The sequence below is a fragment of the Vanacampus margaritifer genome, chromosome 7 (assembly GCF_051991255.1).
Source record: "Vanacampus margaritifer isolate UIUO_Vmar chromosome 7, RoL_Vmar_1.0, whole genome shotgun sequence".
Classification (NCBI taxonomy): domain Eukaryota; kingdom Metazoa; phylum Chordata; class Actinopteri; order Syngnathiformes; family Syngnathidae; genus Vanacampus; species Vanacampus margaritifer.
The window spans coordinates 20994337-21020780 of NC_135438.1; the positions used below are offsets into that span (position 1 = coordinate 20994337).

Genomic DNA, 26444 nt, shown 5'->3' on the forward strand with positions numbered 1-26444 from the left:
GCCATGACTTACCAAAAAAAGTCAGGACTCAGTTGGTAAACTTTTTCAAACCTGTAGGCCTATTACTCGCACAAGAATTCTGATCATCCTGGTTAAATAGATACACAATTGTATTTTTTTTTATGTATCTTAGTCATGAATGTCATCATGCATATCCTTCCTAAAATTCATATGAAAAGTCTATCCAACCCTTTTCAGAATGCCAGGATTTTATGATGGCACAAAGATAAAGCTTTGAAAACGCTACACTACTGGAGTCGCGGGTTTCCGACCCCTTGGCTTACTATTTCAACTATTTAATTATGTGGAAATTCTTTCCATGAGTTTTAAAAAACTGAAGTCTGGGGGTCGGGGCTAAAATGACGAAAACACAACTGCAGGGAAAGGTTGTCTCTGACAACTGCGTCAACTTCTGTTACTGTATTCTCCACTTTTTTTAGGAAAAATATGGAGGCTTACTTCGTTTTCTTGAATCCCCTTTGATAGAAAATAACATCCTAAAGCCGCACAGTGTGACGTTTTGACTCCTTTTCGCTGATTCGATTTTTTTCTAAAACTCGTTTTTTATTGGGTCAACACCTTTATCATACCTTACAAATAAGATGTTCCATTCTTCATGACAATTAACTCATTCGCTGCCATTGACGGCTATAGACGTAAAAAATTCATTCAGACAAGTATGAATAAACAACATTTATTGATCATTGTTATGGTTTTCATTTGTTCATATATGGATTTCACGTTTATGCATTTTCATGTATTATGTATCTTCAGAATCAAGTAATTATAAATGTATACATCCACGATTAACATAGGGAGCTAGGGAATCTGAAGCAAAAAAAAAAAAAGGAACAGCAGAGCACTTGAATTGACATCCATAACATTCCGCATACTTTATGAATAAAGTTGTAGATGATATCCATATTTCAGTGATTATGAGGAAAAAACTGGAATACCCCTTTAGGTAAAGTATTGTTTTCACAAAGTCAATCACTTAAATATCACCTGCTAGTATAATACAGGCTACTAAGAGGCTACTTTGGAGGTCCGTGTTTTTGTATTCTGTATTAATACTGCGCTCATGATTGAATACGTCGGAGTCGTCGCAATAGTAAAGAAGAGAATTTGCTAATCGTGCCCAGCAGCGTCTGACGCCACACATTGCGATGACTGCGGATGTCGTGAGCGGCGCTTTCAGCGTGAATGAGCGTTTGAATCAAAACGTGCAATATGATGTTTTCGCCTTCACAGAGTGCTAGACTTGAGCACAGCCTTTGGAGTGTGCAACAGCAATTTGGCCGTTGTCTGTGGGACAAAGCAGTCCAGGCGAAGTACAGGAAACACTTTCATTCCAGGATGGCTCCGCCCATTTCATGAAGATGGTGTACTGTGAGTAGCATTCTTTTCTGATGTAAGCGCATGGAAGAATATGCCTCGAAGTCATTTACATCTCGCACACCCAATATCTCTGTGAGCTACATTTTTCATCATTCCATTGGCTGGTTCCTGAAGAACGGTGCCAAAACTCCCCACAGTCCTGGTTGCCATTGTAACTATTTGGCTGGTCGTCAGCCCAAAATCTGCAATGTCAAGAGAAACAACATCAATTCAAGTATATTGTTAAGGACTAACCTTGGTTAGTGAAGGCCAGATAAAGCTCTATGAAGACGTGAAGCTTTCCAGGCAATTGGTTCCACAGAATAAGGAATAAGAGCAGAAGCATCAATACGCGCTTTCGGGTGAGTCCAGCAAACCTCGGCAATTTCCTTGGCGGCCATTTTGTTTTGTTGAGAGAAGATTCACTTTAAGGTTAAAGCTATTGCGATGTTGGGATTGATTTTGACAAATAAACATAAAAGGAATGATGGATCATCCAATAAATGACAAAAAGTTGTACAGAAATGACTGCGTCATCAATTGTTCAAGTTGCTCTATGACGATTGATGAACCACCGGTTTTCTAATCCGGAAAAAGAGAGGGATCGGTAAGTTTGTGGTTCCGTTTTAGCTAGCGTTGACTGTTGCTTAGTGTATCCAAGTAGTACAAAGAAAACTGCTTGATGCGCGTCTATCGCCTGTTTGACAAAACCGCAGCAGTGGATACAAGAGCGAAACGAATGTATCAATCCGGTATTAAGATTGACTTGGTATCGTTATTGTTAATATTTGAATGTATCAGCCCACCACTATGACTCATGCTTCAATGCATACGACAGAAATTCCCACCTGGATTCTCGACACACCCTTCGAAGCACAATTTGGACCGTTGCTAACATTGGGTTGTAGACCACCAACACCACCAGTAACCCTTGATCAATGTGGTAAAGAATAGGCCTGGGTATCGAGTCTAATTTCCTCAATTGATTCCATTTTGATTCACAAGAGTTCAGTTCGATTCGATTCGATTCACTTAAAATTCAATCCAACATTTAATAATTAGGGAACATTGATTTGTCCTAAATATCAAGGACATGGTAAAAAAAAAAAAATTATCCACAAATTCCAATAAAAATTTTGCACCAGCAGTAACTGGTTAAATGATTTAGTTTATTCATCAAAGTAACACGTGTTATAATCACTTAAGTGTTATACAAACATTGACATCAGGATGAGTCAGGATGAGCTGAAAATATTTTCATATTTCTAATTCAATAATTGTAAATGTCAATTAAAAAGATTTTGTATTGTCTGAAAGTGCAATAAGTCAGGTCTTCCATAAATGAAAGAAAATACTTTTAAATTGTTGTGAACAATAAATTTCAAGAAAACAGTAAGTTACAAAAAAAAGACCTTTAAAATTCTGTTTTCTTGAGAATTTATGGAAAAATCCATCCATCCATCTATTTTCTTAACCGCTTGGGCAGTAGGCGGGTGCACCGATCACAATTTTCTGTCCGATCGCCAATTCCCGATCTTTTAAAAAGTCTGACCTGCCGATCCCGATTTTTTCCCGATCCCGATTTTTTCCATAACAAGCAGCATACACCTTCAGTGTTCCAGTTTTGTTTTAGTGGAAAACATTGAATGATAGTTGTGAAATAATACAAACGTGTTGTTTTAACTGCACATGAAGTAGTCCTCCCAAATAAAAATGAAAAGCCAATTTGTCATCTCAGCGGAAGAGGACAGTGGCTGACTCTTTCAGACCAGATGAGATAGGTGAAAAAGATGTATTTATTTTTAAGGGATCTGCCAATCACCGATCCCCCAAAATTAAAGAAATCGGGGCCGATAAATCGGCTGGCCGATCGATCGGTGCACCCCTAGTTGCCAGCCAATCGCAAGGCACACAGAGACGAACAACCATCCACACTCCCAATCACACCTATGGACAATTTGGAGTGTTCAATTAACCTGCCATGCACGTCTTTGGAATGTGGGAGGAAATCGGAGAACCGGGAGAAAACCCACGCAAGCACGGGGAGAACAGGCAAACTCCACCCAGGAAGGCCAAAGCCCGGACTGGATCCTACGTCCTCTGCACTGGGAGGCGGACGTGCTAACCAATCATCCAGCGTGCTGCCCAATTTTTGGGAAAATCAGATATTAAAATAATTGATTAACGGTTTTATGAATCGATATCTGTCTCGAAAAGGAAAATCAATTCAATATTGATGATTTGATTTTTTTTTTTTTTTTTTTAACCCAGCCGTAGTAAATAAAGCACAATGAGAAAATATCCTTTACTTACGCTAGTGTCAGTGGGGTCCCATCCACCCACTTCCATTGACCTTCCACTCCCTCATCAGTCAGTCCAAGCCAGACCTCTTTGTTATTTGTATATAATCCATTAACAAAGCTCTAGAAAAAGAAAGATAACGGTCATGTTGGTTGTTTATAATTCTACATTATATAATACATTATAACAAAATATCTACTAATTGGTTGTGAAATAGAGGAAACCAAATAAACAGATGGTGGATGGTGTTAGTTGGTGGAAGGTGAGTATGTGGCTTCCATGTTATGGAATGCCCTGCTTATTTTATATTATTTTTTTCTGAGAAATGCATCCATCATAAAAATAAACTCTTCAGACACATCTCTTTACACATCCTTGTTGTTTACCTTGACTTTTTCCACATTTTATTTTGAAGTTTTTTTTTAATCAATTTTACTTTAAGTACTTTCTCAAACATAACAATTTACAGTTGCTTGTATGAAACGTTGACTAATGAAGTTTCTAATAAAAAACGAATTGCAAGCATGAGATTGACTGAGCCAGTCCTACACATGAACCCACCATTTCTTCTCGGCTGTTTATGATGGCCAAGTCTGCTCCTTTTCCTTGACAGTTTTTTCTGCTCAGGTACCACGTCTTCTTGGAAGAAGAAGCTAAATAGCAGTTGTTCTCAAACTTCCTCCAGCCACTTAGACAGACCTTGTCTGTAATGGAATGTTAATCATTGATGGGGGAAAAAATATATGAGAACAAGTACCGGCAATATAATTATTGTCATCATTACCTAACAAAGGAATTCATTGCCATCTAACGCATTCTTGTTAGAGAATTTGCATGTGGTCAGACAAAACACTATTGTAATCAGTTTTATCTTTGTGGATATGCAAGTCCTTTTTTCATCTTTTTTTTTTTTATTATTATAGACATGGCAAAAACCTCATGAACAAAACATAACGGAAATACAAACTCACTTGAGCACAATAGATTTGAATATACATACACTAAAATATACGGATGGGTCTATGCCTTCTCATATGGTAAATAGAAGGACCTCAAAACGCTTTACATTCTGACAACTCATTCATCTCCTGAAGATGCAGCAACAGGAGCAACTGGGGGTTCCGTATCTTGCTCAAGGATACACGGACGTGCTCACAATGGCCTGAGATCAAACCCAAATGAAAGGAGACTTTTAATGCAAGTATTTGCATGTTTGTTGCGTAAATGTTTGTTATATATTTAAGTAGCAGAATCTAACAAAATGCATTGATCGTGTTTACATATGGTTCTAACTTCTAACTAGGCACGGGTCAATGTTAGATTCTGACGCAGGATAGTTTACAGAGAGGGAAATGGTGGGGGAGGCGGGGTTTATGCAGGGAGGATGAGCAGCCTCCTTCAAAAAGGGAAGAAGAACTTTTTTTTCTCTGCTAATGTGCATTGTCCTTAAAAAAAAAGAGAAAAAGACCTGTTTTAAAATTATTGATGGATGACGCACTTAGAATTAGAACAGAAGGATGTTAACATTTATTTATTTATTTATTTAATCTTAACGTTGTGCACATTTATTCTCTACCAAATATTTGATATTTTGTTCAAAAAGGCAGTCGCAAAATTAATTAATTAATTTGGTTATTAAAAAGTGGCGCCATGCACGAGCTTCACACAGAGGCTGCAGTTATGCTTTAAGCCAGAGGTGGCAGTCAGGAGTAAAAAAAAAAAAAGTGACCAAGTCCTCAATGCTCCTTTAAGTGTGTTGTTCCTGATTTGAATGCATCTTTCAAAGGAGCTCCAGTTTTTCTGTGGTAACTGTTATAAGAGCTATATATAACAAAGGCAAGTTTATTCTTTATTCTGATTAGGATTTTTTTTTTTTTTTAATCTTGCTGCGCTTACTGGTATTGATTTTCAAGGCAACATTTTATGTTTGAGTTAAAAACAATGCCTGCACATTAAATGTTCAAATTAAGGGAAAAAAAATAAAATTATGTTCATTTAAAGTTACTGAATGCAGAATATTAAATTTCCAATCGCTACTGCCACCTGTTGATGAAATATAAAACTGTACACACCCTTCTTCACATACACAATGCACACATGACATCACATCTGCAGACAGAGGGCGGGAAATTCAAACCCGAATCCAGTCTGAAAACTATTGGCCAGAGGCTTGCGGGAATTCCCATTGTGGGCCAACTATTTTTTGCATTAGTGAGGGAGTACTTTCACAAGGTTTTGGGGGTGCATAAGCAAAAAAAAATAATTGGGAAACACCAAGTTACTATATACCTTAAACATTTTTCTGCGTTACCTTTTACCGTTGCGTTGAGTCTTGTGACGGTAGCCAGCAGCTGGTCTACCTCAGCACTCATGTTGCTGATCTGCACCCTCTGCAGGTCTCTCTGTGCAGTCACATTTTTCAAACGGCTTTCAAGATCCTTTTTCTCTTCAACTGTGGAATTGTAGGAGGCCATCAATTCGTCAGTAGCTTTGGCGAGTGTGGTGTAAACGGCCTGTAGATTTTCCTTTTCCGATGTTAGGTTTTGGTGACTGCTTGCAATGTTGTCTCTCTCGCTGGAGGAGGAGTTGTATCGCTCCTCGAGGTGCTCGATATCCTTGATCAGGCTGTTGTAACTCATTTGCAGCTTCTCTCGTGACCTTGTTACGTTGTTGAATTTGTTCTGCAAAATGTCCCTCTCTGTCATCACAGAATCGTAGTTGGCCTGTAAGGCATTCTTGCTCTTGCCCAGTGATTCATACTTTGTTTGCAGTAAGTCTTTAGCAGTCGACAAGGCATCATTATTAGTCTGCAACTGCTCCTTACTGGTCTTCAGCTGCTCAAGTTCTTTGTTTAGAGCAGCGTTACTGGCTTGCAACTTGCTTTGACTCTCTTTTAGTTGCTGTGCTTCCGCTTTGAGTAAGTTGTTGTTGGTTTTGATTTGAGTTGTCGATTTAGATATGTAGTTGTAACTTTGTTGTAGATGCTCGTATGAACCTTCGACATTCCTCTTCTCACTCTGCACAGTCTTGAGTTGGGACTTGAGGTTGTCTTTCTCCCCTCCAGCTGCTTCCAACTTTTTCTGATTGTCTTTACCCATCATTGAGCCTGCCACAGAAAATAGAAGCATGTGTTAAAGTGAACACCTCTAGCAAGGTAGATTAACAATCAGGTGGACTCACATTGGACCGATTGACCGATGATCACAGCCACCAGGATAACACACATCAGCCCAAGGACAAGTGTGGCAGCCCTAAAAGGGCTGTTTCTCAATGCATAAACTGAATAAAACACATAGATTTTAATTATATATATATAATTTTGTCCATGTTGACATTGTATCTGCAGTAAGGAAAACCTTATTTCACAACTCAGGTGAAAAAAACCAACAATAAACTCTGATTCTGTTACCTGAATATTGGAGCTTGCTGCCATCCACTAAAAGACGCTTGTAGCCGCCATCATCGATGTCCATTGTTGTCTCTGATGAAGTTTGGTTCTGAACAGACATTTTTGCATCTGCTTGCTCTTGGTTGTTGAAGTCAAGTTTTTGCTGTATGAACATAAGCATTAGCATGTGATTTTGGGCACTTTCAAATGAGGTATAAAATAAGAAGACTTACCTCTCCTTGCACTGATTATATCAATATTTAAAAGTTCTCTTCTCCACATGCAGTGAGTACAATAAGAGAAGTTAGTTAAATAGTTCCTGTGTTTAAATGATAGTCACATGTCATCCGCTGATCTATCCTGTGTTTGTGACTGTGAGAAATAAAGCAGCTTCATGCAGGAGAAATCCATGCAACTACACAGCGACTTGGGCAATATTTCACAATATGATACAATATCCGGAAGAAGAGATTCTACAAACCACAGATGCTGAATGTGCAGTTTTTAGCATCATACTTACAAAAACCGTCAGCGTTGGTTGGTCAACTTTTTCAAACCTGTACTGCACTCACAAGAATTCTGAATATGCTTCTTAAATAGATACACAATTGAATGCAAAAAACTTTATCCCCATTTTTTTTTTAATATATATCTTAGTTATCAATTTCAAGATGCATGTCCTGATGTTATGCACAATTCCAATAACTTTAGGAAAATGCCTGTATTGAATTTGGTATGTGCGCCAGAGGAACTAAATGCTGAGAAACCGCATCAGTCTTTTTACTACTCCACCCTGAGTGAAACTTGAGGTCACATTTGAAGGTTGCAAGCTGAGCAGGCCATCGATGTTCAGTGGCACAGATCGGTAGGTTGTTCTTTGTGTCGCGCCGCTGATGCGAGTTCCCATCCTTCTTTCTAACCAGAATGATGGCTGAGGCATAAGGTTCTCGCCGATAACCTGATATCGAAGTAGTTGATGGCGGTCTTCACTACTTCATATTCAAATGAGGGGATGTGCCAATACCTTTGCCGAGGTTCCAACTGCAACGTCGTCAAGCAGTCGTCAAGCAGTGGTATGTCATGTTAAAATTCTCTGACGTGCAGTGTTGTACTGTTGCAATAACAACTTCACTTCTGCCTGTTCCTGCTGTAAATTTCAAACTTGGACAACAACTTTTACTGATGCACAACTGTCAATGCCCCATTTTAGATATAAGATCAACACAGTTTGAGGGTCCAGTGGGAGAAATAGGTGACATTTGTGAACCTACCTTTTTCTAATGCTGATTATAAAATAATGTGAAAAGGCAGAAAGGAGACAATCTATTTGTTCATTTGGTGGACTTGGTGTATATATAATTATTGAAGACAATATCGGCAATTCTAAATTGGAATCCCACTAGCACACTGTGGTGACATTGCAAATTACAGCCAAATAAAATGCACTTGAGTTTTCAAAAATCAGTGTCTGGGTTTTATGCGAGCCAGACACTTGTTCCTCTCGATGTGGAGGAGCAGCAGCTCTACTCTGAGCACCTCCCAGATTGGCTGAGCTTCTCATCCCATCTCGAATGGATAACGCAAACATACGGTGGCGGACCCACAATAGTGTGTTTTCCCCTCTTCCCGTTACAATAATTTACCATCAACACATTGGAGTTCACAGTCATGCTTTGTACTTGTGCACCCACCCACAACACAGATTAGCATTTGCCTCCATTGATTTATATGCCTTTGGTTGTTCAAAGGTATACGCACTCTTTGCATTTATTAGGTAGTTTATGATGTCGATGTACATGACCGGTGGCGGGCGTTTAGCACCGTTTACCAGATCTTCCTTCTTCAGTGGGATCTTTCCTGGAGACCGGTCCAATTTTTATTTTATTTTTTTTTTAATTGTACCGCTTGAGTTCCTTTGCCTGTAGGCTTTCCCGGTACAATGTAAACTTTTATGTGCTCATTACCGTCAATTTAGTCCTTAACATCGTTGTATACTTTTGTCTATGCTTCGAACCATGACATTCCAAACAATATGGCAGATAGAGGTTGGACACGCCCACCGGATGACTTTGTGGGAACTATCTATTGTGTCGTACACACAACATTACATGCCCGTGAGGACGAGCATGACGTCACCCTCCAACACTCAACCCCTCCCCACCCCTAAGAAAATGTGGAGTGCGGAAGAAATAAAATAAATACACTTGTATTTATTTTTATTTTATTTTATTTTATTTTATTTTATTTTATTTTATTTTATTTTATTTTATTATTTTTTTTTATTTCTCTGGTGAAACACTTGTATTTATTATTAAAAGGTTAAAGTGATTGTCATACCATCTAAGTGGGGTGATAGTCGACCCATCCACTGAGGGAACGGTGAGCAGTTAGGCATCACACTGTGCCCATAACCTGGAAAAACGCATCTTGACCCTAAAGTGTTGTGTGTTTTGTTTTATTTGGACTACAATATCTCTGTCGTGTGCAATGTGCACGCATGTGCGGCGCACGTGGCAAGATAAGGGCACTGCTGCCACATAAACACGTGATGTCATAGTTAACTGCACACAGATGTGGCGAGGAGATTCTTATACTGTTTAGCCAAATTGGCTAAAAGGTTTCATGACCCACTGTCAACCCTGAACTAGGTGGCGTTAGAAAAGTTTGTTAAATAGTTCCTCAGCAATGTCATCAATTTATCTTATGACACACTTCATCCATTAATCGACCCTGTGTTTGCGAACATGAGAAATACTGTAAACCAGTTTCAGGTAGAAAGAAATATTTGCACAACTCAGGTACTATTTCACAATATGTAACAATACCAGGAGGAAGCTATTTTACAAACCACAAAGATGCTGAATGTGCAGCTGAAAAAAAAAAAAAAGTCTGAGTCAGTTGGTCAACTGTTTCCAAGTTGTATTCTTCGCATATAGCATGGAGTGCAGCACATAATGGAACATACTTATATGTATATACTGTATTTTATTCATCCATTTTAAACATTCTCATGTTCAGTTCCTCTTATATTATTGTTAACAGGAGGGGAAATAATTGTAATTCTCATTCTAATGCTGAAATTTGATCACGTAAAGAAATTTAAAAAAGAAAAATAACAATCTTTCAAATGAGAGATTTGTTTCTAAATGCATTATACAGCGGCGGATTGAGGTAAGAGTGAGCCAAGTTAAGAGTTTTTTTGAGATACAAACCATCATTCGGTTGATTCAATAATTATCTCTCTTTTTTTGCTTTGATTTGCAAGCGCAAACCTAAGGTTCGAGTGGTGTATGGTAGCAGTGAACTCAACTCCACAATAAGCAGCACCTTTACAAATAGTAAACAATCCTTAAAAAACAACAGGCTTCAAGCTGTTTAATATTATTCCCAGATGGTTAACTATCAAAGGAAACAGAAAACTAAGAGAATCGCAAGGTGTTTATTTAAAAGATGCACATAGAATAAGCGAAGTGCGCATTACGTTTGCGCATGCGTGAAAATCCAGTTTTAAAAAAAAACTTGCTACCAAACAAAGCTGTCATTTGAATGGCGCCCAATGGAGTGCTGAAAGTGTTTGCGTAACTGCACACCTTAAAGCTGGCAAGAATTGTTTCAATGACTTTCAGCCTTAAGTGACAAAACAACAGGTGCACTTGGTGCCATTCTTAATTGCCGTAGTGGAGTTAAAAAACAACATTGTGACAGCATTGTAACAATGCTCGAGAAGACAGAAGTATACACTTGTAAACCTTCGTTCACTCTTCCCAGTTTCCAGACAGAAAAGAAAGATCCAAACGGACGTATAAGAGGCTAAAATTGTTTGTTTTTTTAAACACATTTATTTTGTCAATATCCTGAAAGCGAGGGAACAGACGGAAGCATCACGAAGCTTGCCAGCGGACGTACGTGGAACCAAACTAATGGAGTGACAGTCATTTAAGAACCTGCTTCTAGTAGTGATGGGCATGACAGTTCTTTTAAGTGAACTGAATCTTTAGAATCAGTTCATTAAAAAAGAACCGTTCAAAAGATTCGTTCATCAAATCGCTCCAAGCTGTTAATTCCACTCCCAATTTAAGATGTCTGTCAAACTAAACATAAAACTAGGAGAACTACATGTTGTTTATGCAAAAGATTGACATGGAATAGCATTTAGTCTGGGAGCTTAATGCTAATGCTAACACTCACTGTAATTGGAAATACATAGAGAACCTTTGTAACTATTGTTTTTCAACTGTTGTGACCCAGGGACTAACATTGCCCTATTGTCATTAAGTCGCGACCTTCTTTTACATAAGTTAAGAACAATAAGGAGCATGTCTTGTTCAAAAACGGCCTAAATAAAATTACTTTATTATGGATTGGATTGGTTGATTACTGATGACAGATAGGCTATCAGTATCGGCTGACAACAGCTTTATTTCAAGGTATCGGTTACTCATGAATGCAGCCAATACCAGCCACTGACATTGAGTGAGTCCTCCTCAGCAGCAGCTACACTGCAGTGGTTTGACACACATCTGTGAATCATCAAGTACGCCGAGATGTAACCCCTCTTTGTAAGCAAGTCGGAAGATACCTTGGTGTATCACCAGCCTACGCTAGTGCAGTACAGTACTTAAGTCATGATTACAGTATATATTTGTATGAAAACACTTCTAGGCCAAAAATGACAAATAGTAATACGACACTAACTGAGCATGCCGTGCACCATCTGTAAACTGGAAATGTCCTATGTCAGTACCCTAGGCAACAGCACAATGGTCATTCAATGGATATTACGTGACTTTTATTTAGTGTTCCATTAATGTCGTGTTTTTATTAGGGATGTACCGAAATGAAAATGGTTGGCCGAAATCGAAAACTGAAAATGAAAAAAATCTTGTCCGAAAACCGAAACGGCTAAAAAAAATTATGCCAATTTTTACTATCATTGCATTTATTATAATTAATTAAAATTATAATATTATTATAATTTTTTTATTTAGCACTGGTATTTTAACCAAGCACAATATAAATTGAAACGTGCCCACACCACAGACATGTTGGCTAATGGTACATTAAACACCAAATAAGGGTTGAGCATTTTCTGGCAGTGCGATTGCACTTTATAGTCATTGTAGTTCGCACAGGCGGGGACGGAATGCGTGCGTCGGTACAAGGTGCGGCGCACTTAAAATCAGCACATTCACATATTCACCAACGTTTAAAAATGAATAAATACATTTATTTGCAACAGCTAATCGGCTTTGGGAACGGACTGCAATGTCACACTCAGCGTCCTGTACACGTCTGTCACCACCCGGAGATAGCGGTAAGTGTTTACTTGATTAAAACTGTTGATTACAATAGTGCTAGCATTAGTTAAAGTATCTAGCACGGCCACCGGGACGCCAGTGAAAAAGTGGAAGCGTTCGTGGGGCTCTTATAAAAATAAAAATAAATGGGAAGGCGCTGCAGGAGAAAGAGTGGCTCACCTGTACTGCAGTACAATTCTCCTCCGGTGTGCGCAATGACCCAGGAAGCTGCTGCAACCGACCGGTGCAAACTCACATGGTGAAAAGCCAGCGAGAAGAAAAGGCGGACACTCACCCCCGCGTTCGCTGTTTAATTCAAACAGACGCGTGCTTGCTTGCAGCGTTTTTTTACCTGCGTCACCACAATCTATTTAGCCCATATTCTTTTGGCTTTAATTTTATTTTGGCCGAATGCCGAAAATTTTCGGTGGCCGAATATTCGGTGCATCATTAGTTTTTATGTAATACAATTTTATATAATGTTATTTCTACTGTTTATCGGCAATCCCCAATACATAGGTTGTAGTAGATTGCAACTTGAAGTCAACAGGAAAATGCGGGCCCCTGGGTCGTCACAGTTGAGAACCAATGATCTAAACCAGTGGTTCTTAACCTTGTTGGAGGTACTGAACCGCACCAGCACCAGCACCAGCAAGGAACCCTAACTGGAAAATATTCAAGACATAAGTAAGGGTTTTCCTCGTGAACAAAATGAACAGAGAGAGTAGCCTTTTCATCGAATCTGACTCTCTTCACCTAGAATTCAGAAATACTTGTATTCTCCATTTCCATGCCGCTTAAGGAAGTGTCCCTTTAGTTTTGCAAAATAGCTAGCTGTGCTGCACAAGTCTTGCTCAACTTGGCATTGCAAATCATGCAGTTAGGATGCTGACTCTCATCACTCAACTCTATATTCATACAGCACTTTAAAACAACCATTGCTGTTTTCTTAAGATGGAACCCAGGGGCAGCAGATACAATGAAAGTAGCAGAGGCCCCAGAATTGAACCTTGTGGAACACCATACGTCCCATTATACATTTGAATTCATATTGCACATATTTGTCCGACCACTTTCTTTTTTTGGGGGGGTTCGACATGCTTAGTATGATGGGATTGAAGTAAAAAAGAAAGTTGACTCTATTTACTAATTAGGTGACTTATGAAGGCAGATAAATCAGAGTACAAGGAACTGAATACAAATGCAAATGAAAACAGTACACTATTTTCAAATTTCAACAAAATACACTCATGATCAAATGATGTGAAAAAGATCAAGTATAGTATGAATACTAGTAGTATGAATTTAATATGAATTTCAAGGCAATTTAGACCGAAAAATGTATTTATTTATCTGCTCTCATTCTATTTCTAATCCAAGAAATACATTTTCCAGTAAAGATGAGGACAAATGTTTGAGTTGCACTTGCTTTTGTCTCCCGCAGCAGCAGTCAGTGTCCATTAAAGGCATATTTTTCACATCCACTATGTAGTGAATATGACGGACCCCATAGAACAGGAATAGCGAACCCTAGTCCTGCCTGTTTTGTATGTCTCTCTCCTCAAACACAGCTGACTCAACTGATCAGCTAATCAGCAAGCTCCGTAGAAGCCTGATAACGATCTTGTTCATCAATCAGGTGTGTTGATGGAGGGAGACATGGAAAACAGGGCAGCGGCTCTCGTGGACCAGGGTTCCCTACAACTGTTTGTGACGCCACAACATTGGAATCGCAGTCATCAGTGAGTAGCGGGTGAGTAGGCCATGGTTCCCAGGACAACGGTAGCTTATCCCTGAGTTTTGGCGAACTGCAGAACTTTAAGTCCAAGGACCAAGGGCCATACCCACGCCGCACCTCCAGTCAATGACATGCGCCTCAGCTCAGCAAAACCTGCCGCCTTCTGGCCATCTGCTGCAACAACACCTACCACTTGGACGTCCAGCACCGCGTCCCACAGACGGGAATCTGAGAGAACACAGAATTTCAATTGAAAAGAATTAAAAGCAAGAGCTGGCCTTGAATTGACGTGTGTGAAACATATTGTGTGAGTCAGTTGGTGTGAAATTCACACTGACTGCGGAACGGCCATGGTGCATTTTCCGTACGGCCGCTGCACGGACTGCAATTCACACCGCGTGCGTTGCATGAGCTGTCCGGGTCTGGAAATCTGCCCCCAGCAGACCACAAGATCATGGAGGTTCACGCTGGAAAGTTGAGTTCACGTGATAACAACCGTGTATATAGAGTCCTTTTTGTAAACAATAGCCACACTTGCCTGTTGTCACATCGCTATGCTTTTGGACATTATTTCTGTGACTTCTACCATGGCTCTTCTACCATGGGTAAGTATGTTTTGTGTTTAAATTGTGTTATTTTGTCATGTTTAATTTAATCTGAGCTCCTAAATGTCCGACTCGTGTCATACTATGTAGTTAGCTAGCTTCCCTCCCCCCAAAAAAATGCGTTCGCAAATGGTTTTATTTTGAAATATACCGGATCCACCTTGATGCCGACGCTCGACTTCCTGTCCGGCTCGTGTAATTTATTCAGCTTCAATCCGCAAGCCTCCCGCATGCGGCGTCCGGAAAAAATAGAACACTTGCGGAAACCTTCCGCAGCACCGCATCTATTCCACACGTCTATTCGTACGCTCCACAACTGGTGTGAATTGGCACACAGACTCATAAGATGCTTTCTATTCCTTGCGGCGGCCGTACGGAAAACGCACCGCATCCGTCCAGCAGTCAGTGTGAATTGGGCGTTTATCACACAATGTTGTCTTGCAGATTAGCTCAATCAGAATGTATGCGCAATATAGCCTTGCCATTTCTCAATAGATAATAAGCAAGCGCAAGAAGCACAAGTAAAGTAATTTGCAGCAATGATGTACTGTACTCAATGTTCAGTCTTGGAGTTCTGAATCCCACTCAATACTACTCGCATATTTGTATTTTGTCAGGGGATTGCTGTGATAGTTGTGATTGTTACGGTCCACGATGCTCGTGGCTGTTTGTTCTTGGTGTGTGAGCGCTCCTCCCTGATTGGTGGACCTTTTCCCCAACTCGGTCTACCAATCGAGGCAAGGATTGCCGCATCGGCTTCAGCTGTGGTCATTATTGGCCACAGCTTAAAAGGCTGGTGGTCAGGTTGACTGTTGGCTGTTTGTATGTATTCCCCCCCCCCCCTGTGTTTGTTTGTTTAAGATACGATACACCTTTATTTATCCCACAGTGGAGGGATTCACAATACACATCATATATAAATAATATGCATCACAAAAAAATATTTATGTAGCCTATAGTTAAATAAAAACAGAGAAACACAGTAGTGCAAATAGATGGCATCATCATCACATTTCTTAAATTTGAAATTAAAGCATCACATCACATCACATCAATGGTCTACTGAGAGTGCAGCTTATTGTAAAATCTAACAGCAGCGGGTAGGAAGAACCTTCAGCTAGTTAGTTAGCCAGCCTTCGGTCAAACGCAGTCCCTACGCCTCTTTTGTTTTGTTTCGTTTTGTTTTGATTTAGTGTTCGCTGTCTTTTGCGGGGTGCACCATTTGCCATAAATTCTGCCATCCACTAATTGCAACCTTCCATTCCTGTGACTTTGGAACTTTGCTATAACCGTCGTCACCTTATTAGGGCAGTCACTATTCATTCGGATGCACTTTGACAGTCGGTGTTTTGGGAGTGGTGGCTCCATTTTGTCTTCTTTCCCGTGAGATGTAGCGTCTGCGTGTTTGTGTTGTCACGTGTCCTCCCCATGTCCACCCGTTTATGCCCACTTTTCCATCCCTCCCCTCCTTGTGTGCTACCCGCGCGCCTTACTTCACTTGTGTGCTACCCGGCATGTAAAGTGATGTATTAGCCAGCATTATCACTCTCTCAGCAAATTCACAGCTCTCATGAACCATTTGTGACCCGCTCTGGTAAAAGGGTCCAAATGTCGGCAGCATTAGTTTTGAGCTAAATACAAAAATACATCGTTTGGACAAAAATGTCAATTTTGAGATTCCTCCAAAAATAGTCTCCTTGAGGTCTGTATTTTCATTTCCCAGAAGCACAAGAGTAAAAAAAATTATAATAGAATTGTATGAAAATAAGCAATTATTAGAACAACTTCTTAGCTAACTTTAAGTAGCAGCACATCTCTGAAACCTGGCTCAAATAATCCAGAGTTCCAACAGTCTGTCAGAGTCGCAAATATCACCACAAATTTCCACTTTATACTCTTTTAAGTGAGATAAAATTAAAATCAGATATGAGCTATGAAATATGAAACTTGAAGAGGAAAAATGATCGGGGTGGTCTCCCCGCCCCAAAATGCACCCAGCACCCCATATATGGAGTGACTTGTACATACAGTAGTGTTGTGTTCTTTATGTATTACGTTGGGGGGGAGTTCGGGGTGACCCCTTGAGCTCCGGGGGCGGGGGCGGGGGCGGGCGGGGGGGGGGGGGGGGGGTGAGACCCCCTTACCCCACCCCCCTATGTTGAACCATCATAACATTTTAACTTTTTTATGTGGCCAAATGCATATGAAACATCCATAAAAAGTTATCAATAAACTTGCAAATAAGCTTTTAACTGATACAAAATTATAAAAAAATTCACTGAGGTATTATGACCTCATTTAAACAAGAAAATATCACAATGAGCGACAATAAAAGATCCAAACTTTGTCTGCTGACGCGTCAGGAGATGAATTGTAAGCCTAATGTGATCTTTAAAGTTGAGGCTGATTTCATCTGTTGCGTTGTCAAACTTCCTAAACTTTTAAACGGTTTGAATATTGGATGATGTCCTTACCTGCGATAAGAATTGAATTTCCAGTGATATTTTAACAGTTCCTGAAAATTTCAGGTTCATATCTTTTTTCCTTAGGTACTGGTTGCTATGGACATCTGAAAGATGCAAGTATCAAAACTTTAAAACCCTTTTTCTCAAAACTTGGAATTTCAACCTGCCAACATTAAAACTGCTGTAACTTTGTCAATTTTGGAGGTACGTCCATATATTATATATCATTTTAAAGGGAAATAAGTGTAGAATTTGAATATATGAATAACTCTATTTAGAATTATTTTTTTTACACGAGGACATTGAAGTGTTCACAAACACCGATTTAGACAAATCTGTGAGCAGTATTTGACAGGAACTGAACCTTTGTACACAAAGAAAAAGGCCCAATCCCATGACTTCCTCTTCACCCTGCACCGTTTGTCTCGTTTATCTCTTCCCTTTACCTTCGACTTCTTTGGGGAGGCAAAAACAAAAATATCCCTCTAGGAATTGGGAATGTACTATCGCTATCCAATCCACTACGTTGTTACCTCAAGCTGCCGCAGCTGCGTGCTGGTTGTGACGTAACGGACGTGACAATAGCAAGAGTTTACCAAAACACACAATTGTGTCAATTTCTGCCAAAGTATAGAACGTTCGATAAAACCACTATCATTATTTTGACATGCAATAAATATTATCATACTTACATTTACGTGTCTCCTGCGTTTTATTTCCTGGGCTGTGTCCGGATGTGCACCCTTCTCCCTATATAGTGCCCTAATGACCACCGGGAAAAAAACAATAATAATTAAAAAAACAAATAGGATCAACGCATAGATGGGCACTAGTGGCAATGCTTCAATATTATTTGATTTGATAGCTGGATTACTTTTACATAAGTGTGTGTGTGTGTGTGTGTGTGTGTGTGTGTGTGTGTGTGTGTGTGTGTGTGTGTGTGTGTGTGTGTGTGTGTGTGTGCTTGGAGGAAGAGGAGGAGGAGGGGGAAGGTGTGTTGGCCTCATCACCAGAAACAGAGGCCGAGACTAAAGGCAGAGGATCACTTGTTACGTTGTTCTCCAAAACATATGTCAGCAAATTCATTCCAAATTCATTCCAACTCAAATTCTCGGGCTGCATTTGGAGCCAAGTCTGTCCCTGGGGGTAAGGGGCGGTATTGGGATGGGGCCAAAGTCTTGGATCAGATTTCATTCATTAAAAATGGGAGCAAAAAAAGTGTTGTTTTTTTATGTTTTTGTTCTCTCTATATAATATTATCAAGTAAACCCCAGCATTGTTTTTTTAACAAAAATAACAGTTTTGTCTTTTTATGGCTCAAACAGTACTACTGTACTCACCTGGCAATTGCATGTAAACCTCTTCAATGTGACCCATTGTTCATGGCACAGCACAACTGCAGGGAGGAGTCCTAGCACCCACCAACATATTGTGAGCACATAAACAGCTGCTTGGGAAAAAAAAGATGAGGACAGATGTATGAATGAAAAAAGTCAACATATTTGTCTAATCAACTTTTCTCTTTGGTTACTAATTATGTTCAGTTATTTTTATTTTTTTTTTTTGCATGGAAAAGTGAGCAGAAAGTATGACAATACATGTAAGATACACAGCACTGTGCTAAAGTCTTAAGCAGGGTACATGCATGGAGATGATCGTATATAATTGATTTTCAAAATGAAACAGACACTATAGTGAGGTAGGGGGGGGAAATCACAGGGTGTGATAATTGCTCTCACACTAGGGCCAACATATTCCCTCTCGTGCATAAGATGGAAAAGGCGTTCCGCTGCGCACTTCTCTGGCTGTCATTTACGTACCTTCATGTCAGATACATTATCTGGAAGAGCAAAATGAAAATGTGGGCATTCCCAGTCAAATCTGGCCTTGCATGGATTCCTGTGTCAAAGATACGGAAGGTGGGCCAAAACTGGCCTGTCAGGGGTCCAATCTGGCCAATCAGGAAAGAGTGCAAACTGCAGTTTTTCACCAAAGATAAATGTTTTTGCTTACTTTGTCCAATGGAGGGCGCACTGACGATCACTAAATAAAATTCTAATATGTGGCTATTACTTGGGATTTTATGCAAAAAAAATGTTTAGCTCATTTTAAAGAAATGTTACATTACTCTGCAATAAGATAATAATAAACAACAACAAAATAGGATTTATTTGTTTTACCTATCATTCTTTATAGCTTATTAGGGCGCAGGCATCCTGGTCCAGCCCACTTGAGATGAAATTTGGGTGAAAATGTCCCAAATTAAAATGAGTTTGATGCCTCTGCTGTAAGACATCAAGCACCTCTGGAAGTTGAAAGGTCAAATTGCATCTGAAGTTGAAGGGAAGTTGGATTGGAATTTGTGTGTTTGTGATTGCCAGCGCCATTTTCCAAGCCGATTCGGGTGGGTGGGGATTCCTCTCACCACATCCCACACCATAGTGTCATTCACTCAAATGGCCCAATTGTTGTGAGTACCCTACTTTAGGCTACCCTAAGGCATGATGAATATGAATGGCAAAGAAGAAAAATGTTTTATCACAAAAGGAAATATATATTTTGAACACAACCTGACAACAAACACTTTCAAAGGTGGATTGTACAAGAGGCAAATATATTGAAGTATAGTGTATTTGTACCTGCCATTGTCATATAGAGCAGGAGGCTCACATGTTGACGTCTCAAGCCTCTGAAGGCCGTGTCAAAGACCATCTCCATCATTCCCTCAGAAAAGATCCGCTGCACATGTACTTCATCCTCCGGCTCAAACTCACTCACTTGAGGGTTTCGTTTCATTTCCATTATGATGTTTAGAGGCCACACTGTCCAAGGATTTTTCCTCCATTGCAAGTTTTTTTGCTGCTTGTCGAAGGTTGTACAGATTGGATTTGTTTTTCTTTCTTCCGTTTTGTTTTCTTCTTCTTCTTCTTGTAAGTTAAGAAATTTGAATAGGTGAAGGGTCAGAACAAGATGAAAGGTTCTCTGGAAGTACAGCAAAATAATGACATGAGCAATATTTCCTTGTGTCACTCTTACTTCCTGTTGTCTTTTGAATTTTGTTTTTATTGTTAATTTGTGGTAGAAATAAATGTGACGCTCATATTTTGCCTAGCTAGCAAGTTAGCACGCAGTTAAAATTGGAACTTCTTTTATTTATTTATTTATCTTATGCTTCTCATGACTGCTCACACAAACCAATCAGCTCTGATCTGGTTACAAACGGGAAAAAAAAATGTGTGTCCACATGTGCGTCCCCCATCCTCCCTGCTGTTCGCAAACTGGAAAAATGCTAGGTTCTAAGCTAAATTGCTCGGCGCCAAGGCACGGTGATGCACTTACTCCCTGCTGCGGCCTAACTTTATCCTTGCCTCCGTGGCGGCAAATAAATACACTTCTAATAGACATCGTTATCACGAAAGACAGACTAGGAGTAGCCAAGCATGTGACACATTGAGCAACAGGAGAGATCGCTAGGCTAATTTGAAATAAAGCTTAGGTGTATAGTAGGTACATCTTTTTGTTGTCTGGCTGGAACAGCGTTCAAGCAGAAACAAACCAGCTATGAACAGCTAGTAAGCAGATGAATAAATTGATTTGGAAAGTCGACAGCTATAGCAAAAAATTCGCCAAGTTGGTAACGCTGCATCAGCCAAGATGATAATAATGATGTGATTTATTTGTAACATTTATTCTATTACATAGAAAAAGTTGGCTTATGTTTACATGAAAACGCAAAATTTGGATGAAAGGAAGCAGAGAGAAGAACAAATCTGATACTTTTTGCCTCTCTTAAAAGGAAAAAAAATCCTTCTCACATTAAAAAAAAACTAATTAAGAAATGTTCACACCTAAGTTTGTATCATGGTATATACTGTCACATAATATACATCTATGAAGTCATTCAATATATACGGTACCATCCATCCATTTTCTTTTCACAAGGGTCGCGGGGGTGCTGGAGCCTACATGGGGAATTGGACCCCTGGTCACCCGCCATTCATTTCAATGGGGGAATTCGACCCCTACCCCAGCTGGCTTCGGGCAGTAGGCGGGGTACACCCAGAACTGGTTGCCAGCCAATCCAGGGGTGTCAATTAAAAAAACAAACATTAGTCAATTAACAAAGAATTTATCATATAATAACAAATTATTACTATTTCATTTCTCAGTCATTTTAAATGCCCCCGCCCCCATTTTTAAAGTTGCATTTTACAGTTTATTGCCTTAAATAACAGACAAATATTTGTGAAATTAAGATTCATTCGTGAACTTATTTTAGCAATAAAAAGCTTTTTTTTAAGAACAGAAATATTGTGTTTTCACAGTTACAGAAATGTCATGTTATTTTTACATTCACTAAATAAGATCACAGTCTGTTTGTGAAAATGTATGATTTTTTTTTAAAGGAAAATCTGTAAAGTAAAATAAACATTGACATTCTGTTATTTTTTATTTTATTTACTTTTTTTTTTTTTTTTTTCCAGTGCACCTATATTAAGGGTTTGGACCAGCATGAGAAATCAATGAACCCTGGTCCTTTTAAAATGGAGCAAACAGTGCAGGTTTGAATACACCCTATGCATGTTTCCTACACTTCATGACAATTTTCCCGTTGCTTTGAATGAAGACATAAGCACCTAATATAATCTGTTTCTCTGTTGGCTCAAGACTCACATTTGCGCTCATTGACATTATCCACAAAAAGATACAGTTTATCCATCAGCGCTACAATGGAAAGGAGCCAAAACGCTGAAGTCTGCTCACGATCATTTCTACAGTGTAAAAATAGAAGCAGTGATGACAGAAAGTGGCGGGGGGATTGGGCAACAAGACAAATGGTAGAGAGTGATTCAGAAAGGAAAACTCCATAAAAGTCTGTGTAGATAAAATAATGATAATCCACATTGGACCAGCCTGAACACGCCTGTGACATGAGGTGGGATCAGTTGGATTCTATATTTAACTGTGATGACGTGTGTTAGTTGTGATGCATGGAAAGTGAGACAGGAACAAATGTGTGAATAGAGGAAGGGATGCATTGCTAAAACAGGATGAAGAGACAGAATTGAAAGAAACTAAAAGTCAAGACTTTCTGTACATTAACTCATTCACTCCCAGCCATTTTCACTGAAGAAATCTCCTTCGCTCCCGGCTGTTTTACTGGATTTTGATATTGTGTTATATTGCTATAAAAACATGGAACCTGCCAAAATACCATATAAATATAAATAATTAGATTAGAGTCTCTTCTTTCATCAGGAAAAAATATATATTAGTATGTGTTTCTCTTTTGTAGCAATTAGGATTAGAATATAGCTAAGCTTAATCATTATTCACAAACCTGTTGAAAACACTGGGGAAAAGAGCTTGTTGCAACATGGCCCTGATTGGTCTCTTAAACTCTGCTGCCACCTGCTGGCCGTTTTTTGTAATAATTACCATTGCTTTAAGCATTTTGGAAATTGAATGAGTTCATATTAGGCGTATGTACAAAACAAGCTTTTTCTCCCAAAGAAGCAGTTGCACTGAAGACTCAACTATTAATGAGACATAGCCCTTTATAATCTATAACATTAAACCTTTTAACGAAATGCATATGCATTTATCATATTGAACACTATAAGGTGGTGATTAAGCGATTCAAGTGAATAACAGTTCATATTTGGTAGCATAACCCTAGCAATAGCTGCATCAAGCCTGCAATCCATTGACTTCACCAGACTGTTGCATTCTTCATTTCAAATGCTTTTCCAGGTAGTCTCTTTCAGTTCTTGATTATTTCTGTGGGAGAAAACAAGACAAAAGAGGGCACTCGATATCTCCTTGTTAGCAAATTATAAAGCCATCTCAAACCTTCACTTCTTATCCAAGATTGTTGACAAAGTGTTTTTTTTTTGTTTTTTTAATCAACTCAGCAACTTCTTGAACTCAAATATACTTTTTGACAAATTTCAATCGGGGTTCCAACCCCATCGCAGTACAGAAAAAGATCTTATTAGAGTACTAAATGATATAATATTGAACAGTGACGCATGGTTGGTGTTGGTGCTCATCTCAGTGCAGCATTTAATGCAGCTGATCACAATATAATAATGAACTAAATGGAACAGTCCTAAAATGGTTTAGGTCCTACTTGGAGTTATTTTGTGACCATTGTAAGTTTTGAATCTGATCAAAAGGACATGACATGTGGGGTCCCCCAAGGGTCAGTCCTTGGACCCCTTCTGAGTATATATATTTTACCCTCAGGTCAAATGCAAATGTTGGTCATTATGGCTATGCAGATGTCACCAAATCACAGTACTTCAATCAACGTATCGTGTCACTGCAAAGTAATAACTGGATGAACAAAAAAATGCCATTAGCTAAACCAAAACAAAATGGAGGCTATTGTTTTCGGCAAAAAAGCAAAGAGGATTGCTGTTAGAAAACACCTCAAGTCACTGTCTTTGGAAACTAAGATTCTGGTTCAGGTTCTGACCAGAACAAAGAGATCAGAACATAATACTCCCGTCGTAAAGGCTTTGCGCTGGCTCTTTGTCAGCTGTAGAATAGATTTTAAGGCAGCTATTGGTCTATAAACAGGGCCGGAATGGCACACACACACACAAAAAAATCGGCCCTGGCATTTTGACTTAGGCCCAGCCCGATTTTGCCTAACATGAAGTTCTGCCACTGATGTTTATTGATGATCTTTCCATTTGCTATCTATATTCGAAATGGATTAATGGACTGGTCCTTCTAAATTGTAGGCCAGTCTCTTGTGGTAAAATGTAGGAAAATATGAATTAATAAACACTGCATCGGCACTCAGAGGTCGGCCCACAAGGCATTTGCCCTGCATGCCAGATGGCCAGTCCAGCCCTGTCTATAAACCAATTATTTGGATCCTGAATGTCAGGGGTGTCCGGGGGTTTGTGGACCCAAATGCGGAGAGCAGTGAGAGACGTCAAGTGTGCTTACAAAAATGTTTAATCAACAAAACATAAAAAGAAGATTGAACTTACTATCAAAAACTAGTGATGGCAAAATCGAAACTGCGTTTTGGTACGTACTGGAACCCAGGCGGAACTTGTGATTAAAATTGCGTTCCTAAATCTGTCTCAGAATCAGGATGTCACGTGGCAGTTGCCTTTCGCGTTGCATTACGCCTCCAAACGTCACATTGTTTCAGCAAGTGCTTTTTCGAAAATTAAATAAAATCCGACCATTGCACTATATTAGAATGTTTTAAATCTGAAATAAATCCAACCTAAGTATACTTCGTATGTAAAATTGCCCTGCTGATTTATCGCCCTACATAATAAAATGTCAACATCCTCTTGAACACTTTGAACGCGGCAGTTGGTTTAGTAGTAACGCACCCCCACAATGGGCTGAGGAAAAAGGTCAGTTGTCCAGGTAACCCAGGTTCAATTCCCGCTACGGGTGGCATGTTTTCGCAGGTCATTCTTTTTCCTCTCTAATACTTTCTGTCAAAACTTGCTGCCCTGTCGCAAAAAAAAAAAGCCTTTGAAATGTAGCCTGTTGAAATATGTTTTTTGATTAAATGTGATAACACTGGGGGTTTCATCAAGCACATTTGTACTTCTATACTTATTGTTTTATGATGTTTCCCATGATATTATTTCTCTCTCTTACGGCGTCCATTACAAGTATAGCCCGATTGCCACTTGTGTAAATTAGCTGATGACTGATAGCCAATAGTTTGTTTCTTTAATGTGGAGCTGGCAACACTGTTCTACTATTTAATTGTAATATTTTACACTTGGCCACCAGATGTCGCTGTGGGGAGATGTTTCAAACGTTCCAAGAGATCGATTCTTTTTGTGAATCAATCGTTTCAAATGATTTGATCGTTTCGATGTTTCATTTCTGCCATCCCTACTTACATAGACAGGATTACCTGGACGAGGAGCGAAAGCAAACGAAATGATCCAACAAGAACAGAAACCAGGAACTAAATACAAACAAATGAGAAACAGCTGGACATGACACAAGTGGCTGAGGGATGTGATTGGCAGATGCAAGGGCTGACAAACAGGTGGACACAAAACCATAACGAAAAAGACATAAACCACAAGAAAATACATAAACATGAAGCAAAACCAAATACGAAACCAAACAATTACGGATCATGACGCTGACTCCATTAAAGAAATGCTAATTGAACAGAAACCCAGTAGGGATCTGTGGAGCCCAGAGTTCAAAGCAAGCAAAATGGAATAAGATGTCAACAAATATAGTATTTACAATTTCACATGTACCATGGATGAAATAGTGTGATAGTGATTTCGCAACAGCGCTCATTCATACTGAATTCATTTGGCTCTTTCTCCGAGCCAACAACTCATTGTTCTCACTCTGCAGCATCAGAAGACCTCCAGTGGCTGCCCAAGGGCGCCATCCACTAAGCGGGGTGCACCGCCTGGCAAGGCTCCACTCAGCGGCTGGCGAGCTCTCATTCAAGTGAATGGAACCTGGTGAGTGGTGCGTGCGCTTGCAATAATTTGTATCCCAAGCCTCAATATTTCATTCATTAGTAAATGTAAATAATGGTTCGGTGTTGGTGTAAAACACTATTATGTTTATTGTATGTACTGTAGTTTTATTACTTAGGCTTATAAAACCAGATTCGCGTTTGCAGCGTTGTTCCTTGCTGCTTCGATGTCGGCCAATCGGATGACAGTGACGACACGGAGTGGTGTCCTGTAAGGCATGAAAGTGCAATAAACAACAATGTAATTCTTCATTTTTCTTTAATGGTGTTAAATGATGTTTTTCATTATGTAATGAACTTTAAAAATTTGAGGTGATTATGGTATACAGCTAAACATTCTCTTAATTGTCTTAGTTCTATGGTAAATTATCTTCAAAATAGTCTCTCACCTTAAAAATGACCTTGAAACTGAAATTTGTCTTCCGAAATGAATCCATCACACCAAAACCCGGAGAAATAGTGATAGGCTGAGATGCTATTCCAGTCTTTTGTGGTGGCCATAATTGATGTTGTGCCCATCGGCCACCAGGTGGTGACCACAACGTGTATGTGCTGATTTTTGAAAACCTTATGCCCCTGACTATCACCATGCAAATTTGCAAAAACATGTTACAAAGTGCACAATATTGTTTAAATGTTCACAAATTACCTCTCGGCCACTTTAACAGTGGCACAGTTGAAATGTTATTGGCTATGGGAGGTGGTATTTAGCGCCCAACAGACGTGTGTATTGCACAAGCACCGACCATGCAGGTTTAGGAGAGTCAATCGGG

General features: G+C 39.4%; 1 protein-coding gene across 1 annotated transcript; it reads right to left on the bottom strand.

Moving 5' to 3' along the window:
- Positions 1-678: 678 nt before the first annotated feature.
- LOC144055228 (uncharacterized) lies at positions 679-7428 on the bottom strand. The gene is made up of 7 exons (XM_077571034.1): positions 7300-7428; positions 7088-7229; positions 6859-6957; positions 5990-6784; positions 4240-4382; positions 3691-3800; positions 679-1580 (listed from the first exon to the last, which is right to left on the bottom strand). The coding sequence occupies exons 2-7, from the start codon at positions 7185-7187 to the stop codon at positions 1445-1447; spliced, it is 1383 nt and encodes a 460-aa protein (XP_077427160.1). The 5' UTR covers positions 7188-7229; positions 7300-7428; the 3' UTR covers positions 679-1444.
- Positions 7429-26444: the final 19016 nt, after the last annotated feature.

Bases quoted from the DNA above. Each gene is read 5' to 3' on its own strand.
- LOC144055228 (XM_077571034.1), bottom strand. From the start codon at position 7,187: ATGTCTGTTCAGAACCAAACTTCATCAGAGACAACAATGGACATCGAT. The intron at 4,383-5,989 runs GTAACGCAGAAA...ATTCCATTACAG, and splicing joins ACTCAACGCAACGGTAAAAG to ACAAGGTCTGTCTAAGTGGC. The intron at 3,801-4,239 runs GTGGGTTCATGT...TTCTTTTTCTAG, and splicing joins TAAACAGCCGAGAAGAAATG to AGCTTTGTTAATGGATTATA.